The sequence below is a fragment of the Tursiops truncatus genome, chromosome 9 (assembly GCF_011762595.2).
Source record: "Tursiops truncatus isolate mTurTru1 chromosome 9, mTurTru1.mat.Y, whole genome shotgun sequence".
Classification (NCBI taxonomy): Eukaryota; Metazoa; Chordata; class Mammalia; order Artiodactyla; family Delphinidae; genus Tursiops; species Tursiops truncatus.
In genome coordinates this window covers 98,094,837-98,120,716 of record NC_047042.1, presented here as the reverse complement: position 1 = coordinate 98,120,716, position 25,880 = coordinate 98,094,837, and the positions used below count along the sequence as shown (strand labels likewise).

At 44.9% G+C, this 25,880-nt stretch overlaps 1 protein-coding gene across 2 annotated transcripts in view; it reads right to left on the bottom strand.

Annotated features, from left to right (window-relative positions):
• Positions 1–25,880, bottom strand: part of CUL1 (cullin 1) — a 107,159-nt gene that overhangs the window by 9,455 nt on the left and 71,824 nt on the right. For both annotated transcript variants that reach the window (XM_019933888.3, XM_019933887.3), the window contains exons 8-15: positions 21,114–21,276; positions 19,628–19,758; positions 6,339–6,446; positions 6,153–6,259; positions 3,785–3,833; positions 2,926–3,057; positions 1,567–1,684; positions 330–406 (exon numbers count right to left, since the gene is read on the bottom strand). In XM_019933888.3, the coding sequence (XP_019789447.1) occupies positions 330–406; positions 1,567–1,684; positions 2,926–3,057; positions 3,785–3,833; positions 6,153–6,259; positions 6,339–6,446; positions 19,628–19,758; positions 21,114–21,276 (885 nt within the window). The remainder of the gene's footprint in view (positions 1–329; positions 407–1,566; positions 1,685–2,925; positions 3,058–3,784; positions 3,834–6,152; positions 6,260–6,338; positions 6,447–19,627; positions 19,759–21,113; positions 21,277–25,880) is intronic.

Genomic DNA, 25,880 nt, shown 5'->3' with positions numbered 1-25,880 from the left:
TTTAAGCATTTGAAGGTGCAATCAAAAAGTTTTTAGCTCCAGACAAGTAGGTATCATCACGATGTTCATCGCAGAACTGTTAGGTTCTACTTTCGAGAGTAAATGACCATGTAAATGAACACACTGTTGAGCTGGAACAGGGGTGGCGCACCTCTGGGTCTCCTGCCCTGCCCGGGGCTCGCGGCTGCCTTAGCACCGCCCGGTTTAATGCCGCATGGCCGACTAGCAGGAAGGCCTTCTGCAGACAGCACGTGTATAATGGTGGAGGCTGCCCCTTTTCACCTTTGCTCAACACGAAGGGAACGAACAGATGACAGAGTCATCCTTACCTCCGACGGCAAGGCAAACGTACAAGACTGCTGAAAGGGCCACGATCCAGAACTCAGAACTTGAATGCTGAAGTCCACTGGGGGGATGGGGAAAAATCCAGGAATACATGTGATTAGCCCCGTGAACTGAAATGCGCCACATGTCAGATACACATGGATTGCTTTTTATTAAAAGAAAGCATACTGAATGAAAAATCCTGCTTTAATATAAAACTAAGGATTGAACACATTTAATTTCAATTAAATTCAGTAAAGGGAAGAAGAGCCAGAAATTCCCTCCTCCAAAGAGCGAGCTTTTCATTCCTCTTCTAACGCAGAATTACAACATCGTGGGCCCGTCTGGCTGCACCTGCTTTAGTTTTCTGCCATGAATAACCTCAGTCCCCCTGAGGCGCACCTGAGGCCACCAGGCATGGATGGCACGAGAGCCCCAAACTCTAGACAACGAGAACCCCAAAGTAAACCGACTTCTTTGTTCTGTGTAGCACAGATTACTCTGTGTATAGCACACGGACTATATATATCTAACACACATATAACGTATACATTGTTCGTAACAGTGACGTCATCATCACAGATGGCTGACAACAAGTCCACTGGCACGGCTGTCAAGTTTAACAATGAAACAGTGCTTTCAATTTGGGAAAAGTACAAACCTCGTGTTTCATTTAAAAAGATAAAATCACCACATGATGATGTCAGCATCACCTGCCACCTCCTGCAGCAGGCAGACCTCACAGCAGGAGCCCAGCTGGCCTCCACGAACGAGGCCGGGCACCCGCCTGTCCCGACCCCCAATGGCAATCGGAAGCCATGTCTGACTCTGTTATCTACACAGCCAATTCAGTTTCTTATAATTAAAAAAACTGCTAGAATGGAATTAAACTAAGGTTAAAAAACATTCATTGAAACTTAAACTGTGCGTGGAGCCCTGAGATGGCGAACGCCTGGGGTGGGGCGGCCACGTCAGCCAGGAGAAGGGGCCGGGGCTCAGGACCTGGACGCAAGCCACCCGCCCGGCTCGGCCCTCCGGGAAAGGCCAACACGCTTCCAAGGCTGTCACCTCCTGTCACCACACAAGTCAGGAGGTGGGCAGTGCCTGTGGGGAGGACTTCCTGTTTACCTGTCCCTGAATTTCTGATAAGGCATCCACCATCTCTCTCACTAGCTACAAAGAGCGCCACCTCCTCCGAGAACCCTGCCTGTAAAGGAAGCTCGGAAAGCCGGGCATACTCACAGTCCAGAGGCTCCGAGTTCGTCAGGTGCTTTTTGAACTGCTCGTTCAGATCTTTGCTTACACCGATGTCTTGAAACATCCGCTGAAGTTTGGAGGTATACTCGAAACCACAAGCTTGCTGAAATGAACCCAGATAACTGCCTTATTAATTTCTATAGAAATATAAATGTATACAGGGAATCCAATGGGGATCACAGTACATGACAGACGCTTAACCGTACTACTAAAGCTAGTTAACATTTAACTGTGTCTCAGGGTATAAACATGCACTGATTAAAATTCATACACTATCAAAAATTATACAGTTATAAATGGAACGGTTACGACTTTATACACACAGTAACTATCACGCAGGCCCAAAGAGCAAGGATTTGTGACCCCGTGGGGGAACACCAAGATGCCATAGTTCGCTATGTCTCTCATCCACTACCACAGACTGAACGGTGCCCCTACCCTAGTCCTGTGCTGATGGCATTTGGAAGTCAGGTCACAGAGAGATAATTAAGTTTAGAAAAGGTCATGAGGGCGGGCCTCCGCCACATTGGGATTAGTGTGGTTGTGAGAAGAGACGGAGAGGCTGTCCCCGACCCCGCTCCCGGTCATGTGAGGATGTGGCCGGGCGGCCCCAGGCAAGCTGGGAAGAGAGCCCTCACCAGAAACTGAACTGGCTGGGACCTTGATCTTGGACTTCCCGGCAGCCTCCAGAACTCTGAGAATAAATCTCTCTTGTTCAAGCCACTCAGTCTATGGTATTTTGGTACGGCAGCCCGAGCTGAACAAGATACCCGTGGAACTATAATTTCGGGTCAAAGTGAAACATGCTGCAAAACATGTAGCAGCGTTTGACAGGCCAGCGAGCAGGCTAAGTGCAGAGGCGGCGGAATAAAGAAAGAAAGACTCAACAGCAAACTAACCCTGACGCTTTCCGTCCTCCTGCAGACGTGGGGTTACTAACTGTTAAGCAAGCCCAGAAAAAAACAAAACACCCCGCCCGCTCAAGGCCAACAGCACAAGAGTACGGGCCACGCCACGTGGAGCAGTTCTTGGTGGCGGGAGCAGAGCTGAGGCCACAGGTGCAGGAGCAGGCGCTGGGCGTCGAGCAGGGCTCGGCTGGAACAGAAGGGCCCCCGGGTGTGTGTGCTGGGCTGGTAGGGTGGTCGGGAGAGCACGTGAGGCCTGATGAGGGGAGACCTGGGCTCATCACAACCGTGGCGGGTTCTCGGTAGCGGAGTAGCAGAGCGCACACTGCACGGACTCTGTGTTATCACTGATTGATGGCTTTGCCCAACTGATAACCTGGAGAGACTAAGAACTTTGATGCCTTAAAGCTGGAATCGTTCAGGGAAAGGTTACACTTACCTTTAACTTCGAGATCATGCTTGCTTCGGCATCATCACTGGCACTGTTCTGATGGACGAGCCTCTTGGCCAGCATCTTCGCATAGAACTTCTGAAACACGTCTTTGTCCTCTATGTACTTGAAGACCACCATCTAGAAAGCCACCACGAGAGCACACTTAACGCACTTACAATCTGTCACCAAACACAGGCCAGAAACCAACACATGTGCTTTGTCTTGTCCGGCCCTGTATGTCAACATTTATGACGACAAAAAATACTGTCCTGCTTCCTTGGTGGCGCAGTGGTTAAGAACCCGCCTGCCAATGCAGGAGACACGGGTTCGGGCTCTGGTCCAGGAAGATCCCACATGCCGCGGAGCAACTAAGCCCGTGCGCCACAACTACTGAGCCTGCGCTCTAGAGCCGGCGAGCCACAACTACTGAGCCCGCACGCCTAGAGCCCGTGCTCCACAACAAGAGAAGCCACCGCAATGAGAAGCCCATGCACCACAAGGAAGAGTAGCCCCCAATCACCGCAACAAGAGGAAGCGCGCGTGCAGCAACGAAGACCCAACACAGCCAAAAGTAAATTTTTAATAAATTTAAAAAAAAAGTTAAAAAAATTACTGTCCTGTAATCTTTAAAGTAAATATTTTCATCAACCCCTTAAATCACATTAAGTTGGTCTACACTTAGTACTAATGAGGAAAGTACAAATGCTAAAATTAATGACTCAACATAGGGAGTAAAATCATAGATTCAAAATAAAATAAATGATTCTACTACTTTCCACGTTCCAGATAGCTCATATAAATAACTTTAAAGCCACCTGTCAGAGAAAAGGTTACAACATAGCGACATAACTATCCAGCACCTTACCACTTGGTTGAGCGTGTCTTCTAGTTCTGCTTCTTCTGGGTTCTTGGAACTGAAAAATTTTTAAAGGCACAGTGTTTTAAAACAAATGAGCAAACATTTACTAAACAAGCGCCACTTAGCCAAACCACCATATCAGACTGTGGTTCTGGACATTCAAATGCTCAGTTCTTTTCAGATTAACAGGTGGAAGAGGGAAAGTTAGATTTCCTTACCTGTGGCAACTTGGCAATCTTATACTGTGTCTCAATTTCATAATCTATTCTCACATATAATCATTTAAAATATCCACAATGAAACTGAACAGAAGATACCTGTTAAGTTTCCCAAAACATTCTGAACCAAGTTTTCCTTTAAGATAATCCACTTAAATGTAAGTGAATGAGCTTCACTTTTCTAATTGCATTCTACAATATGCTTTAAGTTAACTTTGAAAAAAACCAAACGCCTTTTAGTGGCCTAATAATTAAAGACAATGAAAGGGGTTTTTAAACCACTTCTCAAGTGTTGCCTTCCGTTTGTCATTATGTCTACAAAATAGATGCTTGTCCTTTAACAACGGATTCATTCACTCTATTCTATGAGCAACTATTAATTGAAAGGTGATTTCAGGGTAAATACAAATTTAAAGCTTTTATCCCAAGAGTCCTTTATAAACAAGACCCCTATAAATTCATAGAAAATGATCCAACCACCAGACAGGCTCCTATTTAAGAACAGTTGGCTCCGAAGGTCCATTCTTCTCTCTCTGTTTCTCACTGAGAGGTCAGGGCTGTATCTCTCCTGAAAGAGGTTAGTTTAGTGCCCACTGGAGTCTAGTCACTGACACGCGCTCATTAAAGCAGCGCTTTCGGAACTCTCCGCCATTCTGTCTGCTTCAGCAGCCTTAACTGAAGAAAAATCTATCAAGAGACTTGATGAGACAATTTCTAAAAAGACAATGGCTAAAAAAGAAGCTATGTATTCTGCCAAACAAACTGGAGCTCTATGAGAGTACCTGCATATTTAAAATACTGAAAACTTTCATTTTATAGAGGCTAAAAAATGAAATCAGGTCAGAAGAGGCATCCCAATTTAAAGTCCATTTTCACTCCTGAAATGAGCACATCAGTGGATCTGACTAGAATTGCTAAATTATACATTAGACAAGCATTGTGATAAGTAGGGGGAAAAAATCAAATACTCAATTTGCCTTGGGCAAATCACTTTCCGGCAAAGTTAGAAGAGAGATAGCTACTGACCTCATCAAATGTTTTCTCACGTCAATCAAGAAGGCCACATAGTTGTTCATACAGCTCTCAGTTAATAAAGTCAACTACGTTAGATTTGCTACTGTTGAGCCATCCCTGCATTCATTCCTAGAAAGCTATGCTATGTTCTGGACAGTTATCCTTTAGTTCGCTGATAAATTTAGTTTGCTAACATTTTACTTAAGATTCCCACAACTCTCTTCTAAGTGAGACTTGTTTGTAGTCTTTTGCTTGGTAGTGTAGGTGTTCTCAGTCTTTTTTGTAATGGGATTATACGAGCCTTTGAGAGCTGCTTAAAATACAATTTACTAATATCAAACCAATATGATTGGGGGGCACGGAAAACTACTGCAAAATCTGTTGGTGTGATATTTGGAATAGGAAAGTAAGCCTTGAGCATTATCTAAACTGAAAAAAGCTACTCCTCAGTGAAAGAGATGCTGATGAAAACCAAAACAAACACACAAAAAATTAAGTGAGAACTTCCAAAAACACAACACAGAGAAGAAAACCATATTAGATTACGTTGCCTCTCGTGCTTAATACACATACATTGATTAGGAAAAATACCAGTTGAGAAATAAGATGGTTAAAATATAAAGACTATGAAACAGCAATAAAACAAACTCGTTAAATGAAAATAAATGTTAAAAGTACACAGACTGATGCAAACACTACAGCATGTGGAGAGTCTTCCGTTTTAAAAAGCAGCCAGTGGGAGCTACTGCAGATTTTCAACTGGAAAATAATTAATCAAGGCCAGTAGAAAAGAGCAAGTAGGGAGTGAAGAGAAATGGTGACTTTGTGCCGTAACCTCCACCCTTGTTACCACCAGCTGGACCTGCGCAGTGGAGTCTATTTAGCTGAAGGGCCACGCGCACACCGCCTGCCATCATAGACCCTAGTGATGTAAGAAAAACATGAACTGGGCACAGTACATGTAACGTGAAATGCCTTTTAGGAAGACAAAGAAGGTGTATTAGGTTTACAGTATTTTCTCAAAAGGTACAAAAAGTACAATTTAACATACATACGTAAAATGTAATATAAATTTTAACTCCTCATCTAGAGGCTGAGATTTTAAACAGGTTTACTAAGAAAAAACACAAAGTCACTAGTACCTCTTCTTCAACAAGGAGTCACAGTATCGAGCCAGCAACTCGGGGGATTTACTGGATGACTGAGCCATTTTGGTAACCGCGTTGTTGTTTATGAAGCGGCCGCAAGCCTGCAGATCACAGGAAACACAGTCAGAGGCCAGTGTGCCAGCCACTGTCCCCAGGAGAGCCATGGGCCAGCACACCCACCTTGTCCAGTGCGGCCACGAACCCAGCATCGTTGTTGAACGCTGACATCACTAGGGCGTTGTATTTTTTATGAACATCCAACACTGTCTGTACATACATTTTTGGGTCCTTGGGTAGAGGGAAAAGCAGACACACAAGTTGGTTTCTGGGGACTAAACTGCACACTAACAGCTACTAGAAAACATTCCAAAAGGTTTGGATACTTCTTCAAAGATGTTAACAAGATCAAGAAATAGTTTTCATTCCATCATCAAAACACATAGGATATGATGTTTATAGATATAATAAAAGAAAATATATTCTCTGCACTTGAAATTAAATACTGACTTCAAGCTATATGAAAAATAGTGATTTTTTTCAAATTATCTGAAAACTCAAAGGGATGACAGAAAACAAACTTTCGAAGTGGTAGCTTTACTTTGCCAATTTTTGTTGTTAACAATTCAACTTCTTGACTTTGTTTTGGCTGGGGAAACCAGTCTACCCGTTATTTAGAACTTAGCTGGGCAGGCAATGCAAAGATAACATAGCTTTTAGGTCCTAGGAAGTGTGCTGAGGGGCCGGAGTAGGTCAGACGTGGCAGCAAGGGTGAGACTAGTACATCTGGGAAAATCAGAAGACCCACGTGGACAAACAGAGAGAACTGAGACGGGAGAGGCCAGGGCCTGGGAGACAGGACAGGCAGAGCACTGTGGGATCGGCAGGGCAGCCCCGTGGGAGTCTCTGGACAAAGGAACCACAGGATGGACGTGAAATGTGAAAGTCGGCCACAGGAGAGGCTTCTGGAGCGACACAGAAGGAACACAGGAAGGGGGGCGCCGAAGGGGACAGTCCTGGGCCACAAGAAAGCAGAGGCCGACGCTGGGCGCCTGCTGCGCACCGGACGGCGCTGAGCCCGCTGAGGGCTGTGACTACGCTGCCGCGAGGCCAGTGCTCTTCGCATCCCCTCCTCACAGACGAAGAAACAAAGTCACAGGCAACCAGCCGGCCAAGGGCCTAAGCGGCGGCAGTCAGGCCTGGACACGGGCAGCCTGACTCCTGAGAGCCTCTGAGAAGGAAAGGGCCCAGGTGAGGGGTCGGGAAGACAGGCTGAGCCCACGTGGCGCGCGCTGAGGGCACGGCGGCCAGCACGTCACAGAGGCAAGGCCGGGTGCAGGGGGCTTAAATGGTTTGCCAGCGTTTCCAAATTCCTCACAGGTGTTTCTCCTCGGGATTCAGGAACGAGAAACCAGAACTCCCCCAATTCTAGTTGTTCTGCATTTTTGTGACACTTGTTTTAAAATAATAATGAGTAACCATTAAGAGTAAATCATTTTTCTGTGACAGATAGGGTTATACTAAGAGTTTCAGAGGCTTTCTGTTAAAGATGTAATAAAAATGCCAGGATTATTATTATTACGAACAAATGATAACAAGATTATCATTTCAATGACATGTAAAGTGGCCTCTACCTGACAGACATTCGACAAAACATTAAAAGGGAATTTAACACAAAATAATTGCCAAACAAAAATCACTTAAAATACTGAAAGCCAATGCCACATGTGTTTAATCTCTAAAAATTATCTATCTAAAAACTCAGCACACACACCGCATTAGCTGCTCCACCAGATAACCCAGCTCTCAGTTTCATGACAGCTATTCCGGCTGCAGAAGAATCTTTGCATTCTGTATTAATGGTCTTACTCACAAGACTGCACCCAAAAGCATCTCTCAGTTGGCACACAGCGTACTTCATATAAGCTCATTTCTTTTTTCTAACAATGAAATAATACTGTCCGCTTGACTTAATTTTGGTTTTGCCATCGAAATTGATATTGCTTTTGCCAATTCAGATTGCTTTCTGATTTCATGTCAAATTATTTCACATCATTCAAATTATTTTTCTCTCTGCATTTGTTCTTTTAAAGTATTTACAAAGAACTTTAATCTCTAGCAAGTATCTACACACCGGAAAATGCCAGCAAACATTATCGTGTAGTATTTGAATAAAGGAACATTAAAGGTTAACAGCGTTACAAAGAACCGCATATCAAAACAGCCAAGTTAAGGGCTTTGCTCCCAAAACTTGCTTTTTCTTGCAACACCACTCACAGGATTGATATAAAGTATATTATGTATATAAACAGGTTAGTTTTTATTTTATCTGCAAGAATGACTCACCCTTAGCAGCAGAGAGGGACACATGCACGTTTATACCTGGGCATCACCTACAAGGAAGACGGACCCACTGGGTGACACTGCTCCTCTACCTCACCCTGGCTCCCAGAGACGACCTGAAGCTTGGACTCCCCACATCAGCACCCCTCCCCTTGCCCTGGACCATCATCAATGGATTCCTTTGAATCAGGAAAGTCTCCACGGTGACCATTATGTTTACAGGAGAACTACAACGCTCTTCCGTTTTCTTGACCAATTTTTCTCAGATCTAGGATTTGGAAAAACATAAATGTCCCCAAAAATGCCCAGCAGAATTGCCCATGGAAAGACAGCACTTCCCTAAGGGAACAGAAGTCTTCAGACTCCAATTCCAGATTCTTTCTGCTATACGAGAAGACTCAGCCAGGAGCCTGGCTGGTGAGAAGTGAGGGTGTGAACGGAACCCACTGAGGGAAGAGCGTGCCAAGGTACTGAGCCCTGGAGACTTGAATTTAGCATCTGAGATCCAGAGAGAAGCCACCTTGGAACCTGGCAAGGGCAGATGGAGATGGGAACACACAGGAATAACACAGAGGAGAAGTTAAGGAAGGAGCCGTCAGCAGTGCCAAACAGAGAAAAGACGTTCAAAAGGTGAGTGATTTAGCAACCAGGAGGTAAATGGCGGTCTCTTCAGAGGGCACCAGATCGCAGGGTTAGACAAGCAACAGAGGTAAGGAGAGAGAAAAGATCAGCCGGATGAAATGCACGTTTTTTTCAAGAGCATGAAGATGTGAATTTCTGACGTTAAAAAAAAAAAAAAAGGAAAGCTCAGCTTGGTGCTCTGTGACGACCTAGATGGGTGGGATGGGGGTGGTGAGGGAGGTCCAAACGGGAGGGGATATAGGTATACACAGAGCTGATTCACTTCATTGTACAGCAGAAACTAACACAACATTGTAAAGCAATTATACTCCAATAGAAAAAAAAGGTAGTCAGTAATTGGCGTGATTACTCAATAGTACATGAGAGCTCTCTGCATATAAGAAACAGGACGCCTCTCAGGCTGGTCCCAGAGGGATCTCATCCAACTCCTACGTGATCGGTGTCTTTATTGCCAATGGCCATCACATTCCTCTCCAGACCAGACCAGACCAGACGTCCCCACTCAGTTCACACAACCTGCCGCGGACGCCTGGAGGGATCCCCAAACTCTGTGTGCCAGCGCCGGCCCCATCTCCTCCCTGGCTCTGCTGCTTTCTGGACCTCTCCCTTTCCATTTCTTTTGTTTCAACGTGTTATTGCAGAAAAGAGTCAAACATATTCAAAATTACAAAGAACAGGAAAACCCACCCCACGTATTTATCGTCCAGCTTCAACAATTATCCAACACAGATCCCGTCCATTACAGAGTCTAATTACTTAATTCCTTCTGTGTCCCCCCATCACCAGCCCGTGTCATTTCCATCTGAACCACTCTAACAAACTAACTGGTACACTAGCAACTCTTCTTCCTTTTAATCCATTTTCTACATGGTAGCGATTTTGTAAAAAAAAAAATCTGATCCCGTCAGTGTCCGGTTTTATTATAACCACCCTCCTGGGTTCGTCTTGCTCTTAGGATTAAGGTGCATCATCAACCTGGCCTTCGAGGTCTCCCACGGTCTGGCCAGCCCAGGCCCACCCTCGCAGGTTTACCTTGTGCCCTGCTCCCTCCTCCTGTTGTAGCCGACTTCGCGGTGGCCAGGACAGGTCTCTGCTCTGTCTAGGACCCCCACCTGGCCCAGGCAGCTCCAGCTCTTCTACTGGTCTCCAATACTTTCGGGGAACCTCCCTGAGCTTCCAGGACAGGCCAGGCTTCCCTGTTACACGAGCTCACCATCCCTGTGAGCTGCTCCAAGGGCGGCCTCCCTCGCCGGGCATGAGCTCAAGGGGCTCACCAGACTGCGCCTGTCTTGCCTCCTGTCCTTTGCCAACTCATTCTGAAATGGCCAAATCGGGAACAACCATAATCATAACTGAATTACTACCTTTTATCCCACATGTTTCCACTAACAGGATAATTCTAAAAGCCCGTCTCACAGAGAGAAAACACACTTTAGGAGCCTGACATAACTTCCACCTTACCCTTAGTTAAAGCAGAGAGGCGCGTGGGGCACGCCCAGAGGAGTGAGGCCAGTACCTCACGGGGAGCTGCTGCACGTCACGCAGGATTTCTCGGGGTCACTTGTGATCCTCAGGAATACTGTAATTCTGCCTCAAGAGGATACGGGGGCCACAGGCCTGGGGCCTCCACCTCACGCACGTGCATCGCGCTCTCAGCCCGTGCGGCCTCCAGGGCCCCGGGCGGCACCCGGCCTCCTGTCCTCGCGGGGGACAGGCGGAGGCAGCACAGGCCACCCAGGGCCTTGTTCCACGAGGCCGACGTCCCCACCTCGGGGCTGCTTCTCTTCAAGAAGGAAAGGGAAAGAAATGTGTCTCAACTGACGAGAACACACCACGCCATCGTTCGGGGTCAGTGGAACTCTTCTTCCCCATAAGCATTAGCACTTCCCCTTTGGAGTCGCATCATCTCCAAGCAAAACACAGAGAAGCAAGAGGTTCAGAAAAAGAACAGTCCCAAACCACCGACTACACTCTGCCGATGACGTGCGGGAGCTTCAACCCCAGCCCGGCGCCCCATCACTCAGCACTTTCTGAGGTGCCCCCCTCCGCTGCCAGCCTGTGTGCACTCAGGGTTTAAAAGTAATTTTGATATTACCTAATGAGCAAAAACCCCCAAAACCCAAACCAAAAAAACCAAACAGCCCCCTCCCCAAACTGGGAGAGAAATGGGAGGCCTCAAATACCATTCAGTATTCTAAGTCTCACATTTTCTTAATGGGCCTAAAAAAAGTAATTAATTTTTGGCTGCATTGGGTCTTCGTTGCTGCACGTGGGCTTTCTCTAGTTGCGGTGAGCAGGGGCAACTCTTCGTTGCGGTGCGTGCGGGCTTCTCACCGCAGTGCCTTCTCTTGTTGCAGAGCATGGGCTCTAGGTGTGCAGGCTTCAGTAGTTGTGGCTCACGAGCTTCAGCAGTTGTGGCTCACGGGCTCTAGAGCGCAGGCTCAGTAGCTGTGGCACATGGGCTCAGTAGTTGTGGCTCGCGGGCTCTAAAGCGCAGGCTCAGTAGCTGTGGTGCACGGGATCAGTTGCTCTGCGGCATGCGGGATCTTCCCGGACCAGGGCTCGAACCCATGTCCCCTGCGTTGGCAGGTGGATTCCTGCGCCACCAGGGAAGTCCTTTAATGGGCTTTTCTTACTCCATCGCCTCAACTCTTTTGTTTAGATAAGCAGAAATCACTAGTTTTTCTGACTGAGAATGGTTTAAGTTTAAAATATCAAGACAAACAAACGTAGCAACTGAACCAGTGCTCTCCATTCCCACCACGTTAACCTCTGTCCACCTGCTACTTTCTGCTTCAGTCATTTTTACTTCTTATGAGCCTCAGAGCGTAATGAACACATCTTCAATCTGATCATAACCTTCGGCCTCTGATAAACTTTTACAAACCCCTGACCTGAGTTACGTGACCGTGTGGGCTCCCATTTTTGACCCTGGCCCCTCATGCCCGCTCACCCCCTATCTTGCCCTGAATCCCAGGTGTGCCTGCAGCCAGCCCTTTGGTGTTGGTTACCCCGTGAATGTTGAGGCTCTAACTGACTAGACTTAGGTGCTGGGTGATCAAGGGCGAAAATATTAGTTCTTGAAAGTGGAACTACGTTCGACTTGCCAAGAAAAACTGTGTCTCCTCTAACTGAAAGAATGATGTTTCAGAAAGTAACAAATGCATTAGCTCAGAAACAGGAGCAGCCTATACAGAAGGGAAGCGGGTGGGTGGTGGGTGGGCGGCCAGAGCAGTTCACAGGTCGCATGTGACTGGTCTTGAACCGGGCAGGGGCCACTTCAGGACGTACAGATACGCAGCAAAGACGAAGCCAAAATTAGTTTAACGTGGGGTATAAAGTCAGATTTGGGCAGGAAGAGGCTTCCACGATGGGTCTGCTTGTGAAAGGACTGGAGTTCTCCCTACAGCTGAAGGAGAGAAGGGTGTTTCCCGGATACACAAAGGATACAGTGCGTCTTTTCAGAGCCTGGTTATCTTAGACTAAAGATGGACATTTGTGTATTTTTTCCTTCAGAGAAAATGGTTACCCTCTTCATCTCACGGCAAAGACAGAAGACGAATTCATAAATTTAGCTGCGTGCTTTCTGAACCAATCTGCACTGTCACCGAGTATCAGCTCTTTATGTAATTAAAGTTGTAACCCGCTCCCTCCTCTTTCTCCTTTCCCACATCGACTGCACCAAAACTAGTACATTTCTTCCGTTTTGCTTTTTTTTTTAAAGTTTTATTATGGAAAAATTTCAACATATTCAAAATAAGAAATAGTACAATCAGCTGGCCATCACCCAGCTTAAGGGACGGCCTGCAGCTGTGACAGTCTAGGATCTTCTTATCCCGCCCTCTCCACGCTCTTTAAAGACACGATGGATATGGTCTCCATCTCCCTTGACCACACAAAGCCGGGTCACACTCCAAATGTAAAAGGTCCCCGAGCCAAAGTTTAGCTCTGCGTGGGTAATTTTCTTCTATTACCACCCACAGCAAGGTGGAGTCAAGACTGTTATTTAAGCTTTTTACTCCAGAAGAGAAAGGGAATCTTGGCTGTATAAAAAACCCAAATCTGCCAGAGGCACCCAGCACTGTGTTACTCTGTTCGGTCTGGGGTAAGCTCACACACAAGTGAGTCCTCAATCCCAACCATAGAACTTTCTCGTAATTCTTTTTCGTAAGGGGTCCCAGACTCAGCCCCTTTGTCTTATACTGAAAAATTTGCTCGTCCGAGCTCCCTGATTTTACTTCTGCTTTTAGAACTCTCCGCTCTAACTGCTCCCTCTTACAAGCACTGTCGCCGCGGCAGCCCTGGGCCGCTCCTGAAACGCCTCTCCATCTCAGTACACCTTTGCCTCCAAAGCTGCAAGTAAACATTCACAACTTTGTGCCCCAGTCTGGTTCTGCAGCCCAACCTCCCACCGTCACACCAACAGCCCTGCTGGACATCGAAGCATCTACAAGCCCATTCTTGTTGGATTATATTTCAGTTCCAGTCAGACTGAGGTCACTAAATCAAGATACGGTTTCAAAGAGGACTTTGTGCTTATCTGTTGCCACTTCTGCCCTGAAGACAGAGTAATGAAACATTCTCTATACCTGATTTACGAAGCTTTCTTTGTAGGGAAGAACAATAGCACCCAGACTGCTGCAGAATCGTGTGTTAATTAAAAAATTCAACATGGAACCAACTGTATCGGTCAAGCATTCACTAGCAGGTACTTACAAGTCTGTACTGACTCTTTTCCTGAACTTTATTTTGCTATAAAATTGTGGCATTAGGGGAACTTATAAAGCCGTCCAATGACTTGATATAGTATTTACTCTGTATTTACATGGATGACTTTCCACATAGCTGGTGTTCTCTTTAGGATGGGCCATAAGGAAAGGTACCGTCGGTTCTGAACGCCGATAAAGTCATTCCTCTGAGCCACAGGCTCGTTCCCTAAGATTACTATGAATCAAGGAGTTGACTGTACTTCACAGTACTACCAACTGTCCTTTCCAGCAAGCTCTCTGTACTGATGGAAGACATCAGAGACAAATTTGTAACCCACCTCTAATGAGAGACCAGACTTCACCGCACGCACTCTGAGTGCTATCCTACACTTAGCTTCCTTTGTGTTTCCAACCCTTATTTTGCTACTGTTTCATTTATCCTATTGTATTTTATGTATTGTGTAAGCCACCCTGAATCCTGCTGGCAACAGTGAGGAGTATAATTAAGACATAAGTAGACGGAGACCCTATTCTGTGTGAGGCACAGTGCTGAGCTGAGGCCATGAAGATGGATAAAGCCATCCCTGTAGAAGACATTTACACAGACATCTAAGATATACGGAGTGTGAATGTCATGTAAATTGTCCAACATGCTGCTATTTCAAAGGGGTGATCGAGAAAGCCTTCATGGAAGAAATGGCATTTGAGGGTACTGAAAGATAGAGGTGTTTAACACATAGGAAAAAAAGAAGGAATATGTCTAAGCAGACAGAAGAACCAGGAGGGTACAGCACGGCACACGTATGGAACTGGGAGTGTTTAAAAACGTTTCGACGATGGACATGATGAGGATGAAGAGTAAGGAGGATGAAACCAGAAAGGAGCTGGGGCGGCAGCAGGTGGCCCTTCCTCCTTGCCACCACGGTCATCGTCATTATCAACAATAACTACTTGCTGTATCAGACGCTAGTTCTAAAATTATAAAGAGTATCAAACCATAGTAAGGTGTCAGCTTTACTCTTAAGGGATTTATAATAGATGGAGTGACAAGAAACACAGAAGTTATACACAAATATACAGTGGCATTTGGGAGATTTTTCTAAATGCCCTAATGGTTTAGGATGAGGATACAACTACTTGGGCGGGAAGAGTCAGTGGAGAGCATTTTTTTTTTTTCAGAAAGTGGGATATGAGCTGGCCTTCAAAAGCAGGTTAAAAAGAGAAGGAAGGAAGGACCGCGTTCCAGGCACAGAAGGTAGCATGTGTATAATGAACAAGGACGTGTTCTGGGGGGAATGAGGACAGAACAGTTTCACTGGAAGATGAGGTTCATGACAATGGGAGCATATTAGAAGAGGATTTTGACTTAATATAATATGGAAGATTTAATATATTATTTTAGGGAAGAGGGGTTTTTTGTGCTTTATTTAAAGCAACGGATGAAGAACATGGAGTAAAACTGTTCACACATTGAGGAGTATTTTTGGAAGACGAAACTGCTAAGCAAGATGAGGGCTGAACAGGAATGGGAGAGATGTAAGACCATCCAGAAATGAAGGGACGGGGCCTCGATTCCAAGGGCAGCTTTGGGACTAGGCAGGAAAAGCCTGGAGGGCCAAGGGACGCAGCGCGTCCCCACTCCACTGACTCAGCAGAGAGGACTGGGCGGCGGCTACGCGCTGCTGGGGGCCGACAGGCTGGCTGCCCGCTGGTCCGAGAGGACCCCACGGCCATGCCCACATTCCGTAGGAAATGACTCCACCTGAGGAGGCTCAGGTTGCCAGGGGCAGAGGGTGAGGCCGCGTGGCACATACTCCACAGCTGCCGCCGCCGTGCTAGGGAAGCAAGGAAGGAAGATGTGAGCGTTAAAATGGCCCCGCGGCACAGTCACTAAAGCGGGCCGAGGAGGTCACACAGACCCGACAAGACCAAGTGAGATGCGATGAGAAGACAGAAGTGTGGCGGCACCGCGCACTGGGATCCTCGGCAGCAGAGGCAGCACAGGAAGGCCGTGACGCTTGCTGGATGAGCGGAAGTGACGTCAACGTCCTCTGCGGCACCCGCTGGTCCTCTGAGTTTTACCGCCAGCCAGCACCAGCAGCCGGCTGCTTTGGTAGACGAAACGGCTGAGAACCCAGCACGGGGCCGCCCCACCACGGCCTTCAATCCTTTCAAATGAACACCTGAAGGTGCGGGCTCTGCTTTCAAGATGCTCCCCTCAACACCTAAGTGGACGGGCCCAACCTCCTCCTGTATTTTAATACGGATTATTTTTCTCCCGTTACTACACGGCCAACAACTGAGCACACGTGTAGTGCTGCGGCCCGTCTACACAAGCACACGGGGTCTCTCAATGTTCGACTCCTGCCGGCCTGGAGGCAACGTGAAATGTGCTGATTTGCCCTGCTGCTGCCCCACTATCTCCTCTCAGTCCAGAGGCCACACACGGGGTAACTTGCCTATGAAATAAACTTGCCGATTAAAAGAATTATCTGATCCTTTGTTCAGCTCTAAACCTGTTTAAAACCCATCCTTGAAGATTTCTTTGTGTTTCCGAAGTTCTACTGCTGCCCCGATGCAACATGCTAACGGTGCCTGCAGCGCGGCTAGGCCCGAGTGTCCTCAGTCGCGAGCGTCTCTCGAAGGCTGGAGAGAACGCCTCCTCGTGCTGGAATCTCACGTCATGGTGGGTGGGATGGACCCACACTGATCTGCTTCAGCCTGAAGCCCCTGTACCCTGAGAGGAGCCCTGATCCCGAGCTGCGTTCCCTGGTGTTCCCCAGCCTGGGTGCGGCGGGGCAGGTACAAGAAGCAGTGTGTCTAAAAACAGCACATGTGTTCAGGGTTTCAGCCACACTTCACAGGGCAAGACTGCCAGCTCCTCTTTGGGTAAAGAGAGGGGGACACCCCAGACACTGGTTACCCAGGAACAGCCATTATTCTCAAATCTGTTTTACCTGAAAAAAAAAATGCCTTCAGAAAATTCTTAAGTAGATTTTGAAGTTTCTAACACAAAAATATTATTTGAATCACATTACAAGTGTGAAACCTGTAATAATTTCAGCCTAGGCCACACTGATTAGCAGTAAAACTTGTTTTCTAGCCAAACTGATGGGGTAAATGGAATCATAGGACTAGATAACTTTTCAGCCCTTAAAAAAAAATCATTTAAGTAGTGCCTTCTATGGCATTTAATAGATGAATTTAAATGATTCTCATATACTATGATTCAATTCAATTAGGTGAAAAACTTAAAAAACTGTTTTCAAAGTAATTAAACCCCACTTAAAATTAGGTACGATAATTGTAATTTTTTACTAATTCAACCAATCTCCTTTTTCTGCCGCTTTTTTTGTTTTTCAGCATTAATGGGTTTTGGAAAGCCATCATGGTTTGGGTTACAATACATCTTTTACGTTTACTACACATGTGATAAAAATGAATACCTACTTAAAATTATTTATGTTTTAGCAGCTGTATTTATTCTGTCTTACAATAACAGCTGTGAGTCAGGCTAAGACTGGCTACATGTGCTTCTCTCTGGAGCTTCTTCAACTTTCCTGGGCTTTTACATCATTGGTGAGTAAAGGCAGCAGGTCCGACCCAGCCCGGGGAAGGTCGTAAAGAAATCCACGCGCCAGTCAGACGGCACCACGAACTTACAAGTCAACCGAAACTTCAGAGATGAGCCAATAAAATGGAAAACCAGGGAAAACCCCTTTTGCAGAAAATAGGAAAAGTATTTGTTTTCTTAAAGAAACTTTTCCTCACAAGAACAATTTAAAAAACCAGTTTCATGAGTTCAGTATAAAAACAGTTCCTATGGAAATAATAATTATAATGAATAATGTTATTTTTAAAATGTTTGACTTTTGAAAGTTAAGGCAAATGCAGTATAAATTTACCAAGTTATATATAATTATTCTTCATGGGGGGAAATCTTATTTTGATGTTTAAATACACGTGTATCAGTGGCTTACATCTAAGTAATAAAAATATTGTTTAGGGGACTTCCCTGGTGGTCCAGTGGTAAAGAATCCGCCTTACAATGCAGGGGATGTGGGTTCAATCCCTGGTCAGGGAGCTAAGATCCCACATGCTGCAGGGCACCTAAGCCCACACACACCACAACTACTGAGCCCGCACGCCTCCACTAGAGAAGAGAAAACCCGCATGCCACAAATAGAGAGAAACCTGTGTGCCGCAAAGAAGACCCGATGCAGCCAAAAATAAATTAAATAAATAGATAATAAATAAAAATATTGTTTAAAAGCTTAATTTTCAATAAAATATAACTGCTGGTAAATACAGTTTGTTTTTGCTGTCTACTGCTGACAGACGAAGTCTCTACTAATAGAGCAATGATTTTACTTAGAAGCTGAACTTGTGCTTTAACTGCCACGAAAAGGTCAACTCCAGATTCAAGACCCACTGGCCCAGTCAACCAGGCAGCTGACTGTGTCCAAAAGAAAGAGAAAATGGTCCTGGAGAATCACACCGTGATTACTTCTCCATCTAGAACCTTACTTGGTTTGGAAAAGATTGACATTAGAAGGAATATCCCATCATACCTATGAAAACAAAAAAGCAGGTTATCCTACTGATTTTTAATCTAACTATATTCACCTAGAACATGAGTCCCTAAGGCCAATCTCATATCTAACATTTAACAGTTTACATGAAAAAGCGAAACCTGCTTCATTTATCTGCTATTCTAATCCATATCTGATGAAACAGGACTCGCCACCTTAACTCATTTGAAGGAAAGTCATTTAACTTGGTTCTGCTGCCCACACAGCCAAACCGGGTTTTGAATTAACATCTGTGAAAACACCTCACGTTACTGAAAAGATAGCTTCATCAGGTCACCCCTTTTGAATCCCCTGTACATGCCTGTGTCAGGTCCTTTAAAGGTGTGTTTACATTCTTCCCTCTAATATTTCATAGATGTGATAACAAGTGAGGCAGCAACCCCCATAATTAAAAGTAGAAAAGAGATCCCCAAGAAAACAGGAAAATAAAGACTTAAAAAAAGATACTAAAGATAGTACTGTTGAAATAATTAACACCAAACACAATAAAATCAGAGGTAAAAAGTTTTCTGATTCAGACCTAAGAACCAACTGTGTGTTCTAGAAGCTTTTCTTCTCCAATAGTTGTCCCAAACACTATCAAAATTGAAGTTCACAATAGGGACAAAACTGAAGACAACTTACCTGTCTCTTAGAAACACATGATCCTTGCTATGTAAAATTATCAAGTGAATTACAGATAACCCAGCAGAGTATTCTTGTGCCTCCCGCAGTGGGGAGGGGGGTGTGCATTAGAAATGCCATACAGTTCAGGGCCTTTCCAGGGCAAACAGCCCTGTGAGCTTCAATGGGAGGGCAGTACACAGACCGAAGTTCCTGCAAGGGGCAGCCTGTGGCCTGTGAGTGCCAGAGACAAGTCTCTAGGAGGCTTTAGCCTGTTCTTTCTATGGAATAATCTTCTCTCTTCTAGTGCAAGGAATGTAATTTTGAGAAGACATAAAGGAAAAAAGAATATCAAGAAATTAAACGCTTAATGCCTAAAAAGTGCCAGAGAAGAGTTTATGGAGATGTTTACTGAATAAAGATGCTTGTGAACCTTCTATTTTAGAAAGCCCAAACCAGGTTCTCTATGAGAGTCTAGTGCAAATCTTACCCCTTGGATTTGTAGGTGGAGACACGAGACACACCTGCAGTCCGTGCGTGGGAATGGTTAGGCCCGACTGGTTTTCAGTTAAACAGTACTTACATTTAAAGCAGCTTCTCCACACTTTTCAATCGCTGCAAGACCCTGATTATGAATGTGTGTCTCCAGGAGTTTTTTCAATTCTCCCAGGCCATCCTGGATTCTGGATACAAGATTATACATGCGACCCAAATCTGAAAGAAGAAGGCGCCACACCTTTATGCACAGAAACAAACTCTGCATATCCATTCCACTAAGTAAGTGCTTACAGAGGTGAAAGGTACACTGGAATAAAACCACCGTGTTTTCACACCTTAATAATCAAATGCACTTAACTGTAACCAAATACTTTATATTTAGCATATGTATATTTAGCTGAAAGTAATAAGGAAGTCATGCTATTATAAAAGCATATTCGGGCTTCCCTGGTGGCGCAGTGGTTGAGAGTCTGCCTGCCGATGCAGGGGACACGGGTTCATGACCCGGTCTGGGAGGATCCCACATGCCGCAGAGCGGCTGGGCCCGTGAGCCATGGCCGCTGAGCCTGTGTGTCCGGAGCCTGTGCTCCGCAGCGGGAGAGGCCACGGCAGTGAGAGACCCGCGTACCGCAAAAAAAAAAAAAAAAAAAGCATATTCTCCCCCTTGCTAGGAGAAACTACTAATAGAGAAAGAAGATGATCAGGAACTACATCTGAGGCTTCCTAACATTTGAGATTCAGATATTATTTATACCTGACACGTAATAGGCACTCAAATATTACTTAAAAGAATGAATAAATTTAAGGACTATTTATGAATATCCATCCCAACTATACAAACAAATAAGTCACAAAAGGGTCCCCATATTCTTCACTTAATATATGTATGGCACATGGTTGATATATGAACACCAAAGAAAAATCCTGAATCCAAACACCAATCTTTTACTGAGCTCCTAACATGTCCCAGTAAAACAAGGAAGGGGTAAAGGAAATACTTCTGCAAAATTATAGCCTTCTCATCTTAAAGAATTTTCAGAAGAAACATACGCAAGAAAAAAATAACCAGGGGTTTCCCTGGTGGCGCAGTGGTTGAGAGTCTGCCTGCCGATGCAGGGGACACGGGTTCGTGCCCCGGTCCGGGAGGATCCCACGTGCCACGGAGCGGCTGGGCCCGTGAGCCATGGCCGCTGAGCCTGCGCGTCTGGAGCCTGTGCTCCACAACGGGAGAGGCCACTACAGTGAGAGGCACGCGTACTGCAAAAAAAAAAACCCAAAAACAAACAAACAAAAAAAACCAGTGGTAGCATCACTTAATGCTAAGGTGTATGGAACAGGTTAGGCTCCAAACCAAACTGAAAAGACGCTCTTCCCCCAAAGTCACACCCCAAGCACACTGCAGAGGTCTGAAATCAACACACAAGGCACACACTTGCGCACACACAATCTCACACGTGAGTCTCTTAAAGAATGACTGGTGTTGGTAATGCTAACTGAGTCTAGAACTTCACACAATTTCAACATCACAGATCAGAATAAATACCCTTGTGTTTTGAATCTCAGTGGCTCACCTTCATTTTTGTCGGCATCCAATAAATTCTGAAACTCTGTGTGGAAAATCTCCAAGTGCTTCTCGATGAGCACCTGCTCGCACTTCCGGGCTAGCTCGTCCTGGGTGCTCTCGTGAAGGTAGACCTGGACTCTCCGCTGCTCCTCCAGCAAACGAGCCTCCGCCTGTGGGAATTAATTCAAGTCAGAGGTTTGGGTTTGCTTTTTAAAAACTGCTAACAAAAATAGCAGCAAATTAGGGCTTCCCTGGTGGCGCAGTGGTTGAGAGTCTGCCTGCTAATGTAGGGGACATGGGTTCGAGCCCTGGTCTGGGAGGATCCCACATGCTGCGGAGCAACTAGGCCCCTGAGCCACAACTACTGAGCCTGCGCGTCTGGAGCCTGTGCTCCGCAACAAGAGAGGCCGCGATAGTGAGAGGCCCGTGCACCGCGATGAAGAGTGGCCCCCGCTTGCCACAACTAGAGAAAGCCCTCACACAGAAACGAAGACCCAACACAGCAAAAATAAATATTAATAAACTCCTCCCCCCAACATCTTTGAGAGGCCCGTGCACCGCGATGAAGAGTGGCCCCCGCTTGCCACAACTAGAGAAAGCCCTCACACAGAAACGAAGACCCAACACAGCAAAAATAAATATTAATAAACTCCTCCCCCCAACATCTTCTTAAAAAAAAAGAAAAAGAAATTTCAATGATCTCGCATTATTCAGGTAACCTGAATAAAGAGTGAAAAACTATATTTTGTATTATAAAAATGCCAGTACTTCCCAAAATGATTTTTTTTTTTTTTTTGCGGTACACGGGCCTCTCACTGTTGTGGCCTCTCCCGTTGCGGAGCACAGGCTCTGGACGCGCACGCTCAGCGGCCATGGCTCACGGGCCCAGCCGCTCCGCGGCACGTGGGATTCTCCCAGACTGGGGCACGAACCCGTGTCCCCTGCATCGGCAGGCGGACTTCCAACCACTGCGCCATTAGGGAAGCCCCCAAAATGATTTTTTAATTTGGCATAATTTTGGAGAAATCTAGAAAAATTCAAATGGAAGAATAAACATCCAAGAGCCAAAAAAACAAAATGAAACAATGACTGGGCAGGACTTGCGCTGTCAAAAATTACTAATAGGACAATAGTTTCAACTGCAGAAATTTAAACCTTACTGCACATTCTAAATAGAGTTAAATGTGAAAAACAAAATAAACTTGGAAAATATCTGTAGTATATATCAAAAGGTCAATATCCTTAATATATAATAATCTCTGAAAAATCAATAAGTATGTGCAAATAAAAACATGGGAAAGGAAAAGGAACAATTTGCAAAGTAAGAAATACTTGAAGATTCTGATAAGACATAATTTGTTATATTATTTGGTTAATGGAATACTGCTATCCAGTAAATAGAAAATACATTAATGTAATAAATTAGTGGGGGAAAATAGTTATTAAAAAAACCTATAGGGCTTCCCTGGTGGCACAGTGATTAAAGAATCTGCTGGCCAATGCAGGAGACACGGGTTCGAGCCCTGGTCCAGGAAGATCCCACATGCCACGGAGCAACTAAGCCCGTGTGCCACAACTACGAAGCCCGTGCTCCGCAACAAGAGAAGCCACCGCAATGAGAAGCCTGCGCACCGCAACGAAGAGTAGCCCCAGCTCTCTGCAACTAGAGAAAGCCGGCACACAGCAACGAAGACCCAGCGCAGCCAAAAATAAATAAATAAAAACAAAACAAAACCCTACAGCATTACTCCAATTTGGTGTTTACGCGCACACTTGAGCAAGTGTCCCAAGTTTGTGCAGGTTTATGCTATTTGTATTTCCCTGCAAGTCTACAGTTGTGTGTTTTCTTTCCTGATTACAAAGCTATTTTAAAAAACAATAAAAGATCTTTCTGTGCTTTAACTCTGAAGTTCCAAGCCTCTGCTCCTTCATATCTAGTATTTCATTAAGCCTGATACCTCAAGAAATAAAGCTGGTGAAATACAGGACATGCAAACCAAAAAGCACCACTTTTTCTCGAGGTTATACCTGTTTCCTGGAAGAACATAATACCCTGGCAGCAAAAAGTCATCTCTTAAAAACTTTTCTCTCCCCTAAAATGAAAGGTAAAACTTTGGTATCACTGCTGATTCACTCTCTGGGGGACATTGGCTTTCCATCCCCTGTACTACAAAAAAACAGTAGCACTCTACAGACTCTTCCTGCAGGGGCCGAGAGGGAAGAGCAAACTGGTCCCTAAGTGATCACAAAAGCCAGAGGGGCTCAGCAGTTGTTTACACAGCAGTCCCCCCTTATCTACGGGGGATATGTTCCAAGACCCCCCAGGGGATGCCTGAAACTGTGAACCCTATAGGTACTATGTTATGTTTTTTCCTATACATACATACGTATGAGAAAGTTTAATTTACAAATTAGGTACAGTAAGAGATTAGCAACAACAATAAAGTAGAACAATCATAACAATATAATGTAATAAAAGTTATGTTTAATGCCTTTTCCGTCTTAACGGGGCACATGTCATGCCCTGTGGCCATGACGTCAATTTGAGGTGTGACAGCAAAGCTAGCACAGATTTTCCTTCTTCACAACTTCACGGAGAGACAATTCATTCTCACCACAGACCTTAGCAACCTTTTCCTTATTAAGTTGAGAACTTCCTCCTTTTTACTTAAAGGAAGCACTTTATGGCTTCTCTTTAGCGTATCTGAATTGCTACTCTGGTGCTTTGGGGCCACTTTTAAGTACAATAAGGGCTATGTGATCTCAAGCACTGCGGACGACGGTCGATCTGATCACCTGGTCGATGAAGAGACTAACAGGGGAGATGCTATGGACAAAGGTATGATTCAAGGGCAAGATTCCATCATGCTACTCAGAACGACATATTTCAATACATACAATTTAAAGCTTATGGACTGTTTATTTCTGGAACTTTCCATTTAATATTTTTTGGACTGAGGTTGACTGTGGGTAACTGAAACTGTGAATAAGGTGGGACTACTGTCCACAGGCCTACTTCCTTTTATTGCGATTCACAGATACTGCTTTTTTAAAAACAAAACAGAAACTGAAGGACTGTGGGTAGAGCAAGTGTGTCAGCACCGTGTCTTCAACAGCCTTTGCTCACTTTGGGTCTCGGTGCCACATGCTGGTAATTCTCAAAATATTTAAACGTTTTCATTATTATTATTTGTTATGCTGATCTGTGATCAGTGATCTTTGATGCTGCTATTGTAATTGTTTTGGCATCATTTAGCAATAAAGTTTTTTTAAATTAAGGTATGTAAATTGCTGTTTTTGACATAACGCTATTCTCCACATTTCATAAACTAGAGTATGGCGTTATGCCCTGGGAAACCAAAAAATCCGAGTGACTTGCTTTCTCGCAGTGGTCTGAACCTGAGCCTGCAGTGTCTCTGAGGTTGATGAAAAACCCAAGGTCCTGGGTGTTATGTCATTAGGTTTTAGGAAGGACAGTCATGTACATTCTTTGTTAACTGGAAGGCAAATAAGCTCTTGATCAGCACTGTACTTGGCAGATAATTACATCAGAACACCCAGATCAAATTCAGAATGACTAAATAAAGTTAAGCAATTCAAGACTGTTCCTATTAATTCTATTAGCATCAGTATGCAGGAAAAACAAAATGAAAAAAAGAAGTAAGCAAATTAATGAAATAAGGTATATTTATTTTTAAAGTTTTAAAAAATGACATTAGAAACCTAGAAGAGTCACACGTTTTTTTCGTAGCTCAGATGAGACAGTAAGATATGCTAAGACACTAATATGGCTCAGGGGTGTTCATTCATCAAAGTCATCAGTAGAAGGAAAGCCAAAGATTCTCAACTGTTTCCACTAAAAGATTCCTAACAACACAGAAATGGGAACATAGACCCCTCCAGGGAATTTGCACATCTAGCCCAAACTGGCTGTTAAAAGCAGAGTATTTCTTGAAAGTTCATGCTTTATCTCAATATTGTTCATGAGTTTTGTACTCTACTTCCTGATAGAATGTTTTAATATAAACGTAATTTCTTAAGTTATTGAATAAAATGTGCCACAATTTATCCCATGGTTTTGCATATTCTCAGGCATATACTGAAGGTTCTAAACAATGTATGTGTGTAATACCAAACACTTATATCATGTTTGCTCTTTGCCAAGCATCAAATAATATATAGTAATAATAATGATAATAATAAATTATCCCCATTTTATAGATGAGGAAACTGAGGAACAGAAAGGTTAAGGTCAACTCCCTAGTAAATGGTGGAGTAGGGATTTTAAATTAGACCCATAGCTCAGTTTGAGATGCAAGGCTATAGCTATAGGTAAGGGTAGAATTGTTCACACATTCCAATTTTATGCTCACAGAGTCTCTGCATTATGGACTTTCAGAATGGATGGATGTCATGTTTGGTAAGATCCAACCAGATTTGGGCCAAACCTTTAACGCCTCTAGGAAGAAATCCCCTCTAAGAGAGCAAGGATGCTGGAAGCATGCTCTCTGTTGAAGGCAGAGCTCACACTGGGTTGAAACTATCCAGGCCATTGGAAATGTTTGCTCCTCAAGCTGCCTTTGGTTCCAGGTCCGATTTTTTTTTTTTTTAATAATCATACGCGGGCCTCTCACTGTTGTGGCCTCTCCCGTTGCGGAGCACAGGCTCCGGACGCGCAGGCTCAGCGGCCATGGCTCACGGGCCCAGCCGCTCCGCGGCATGTGGGATCTTCCCAGACCGGGGCACGAACCCGTGTCCCCTGCATTGGCGGGCG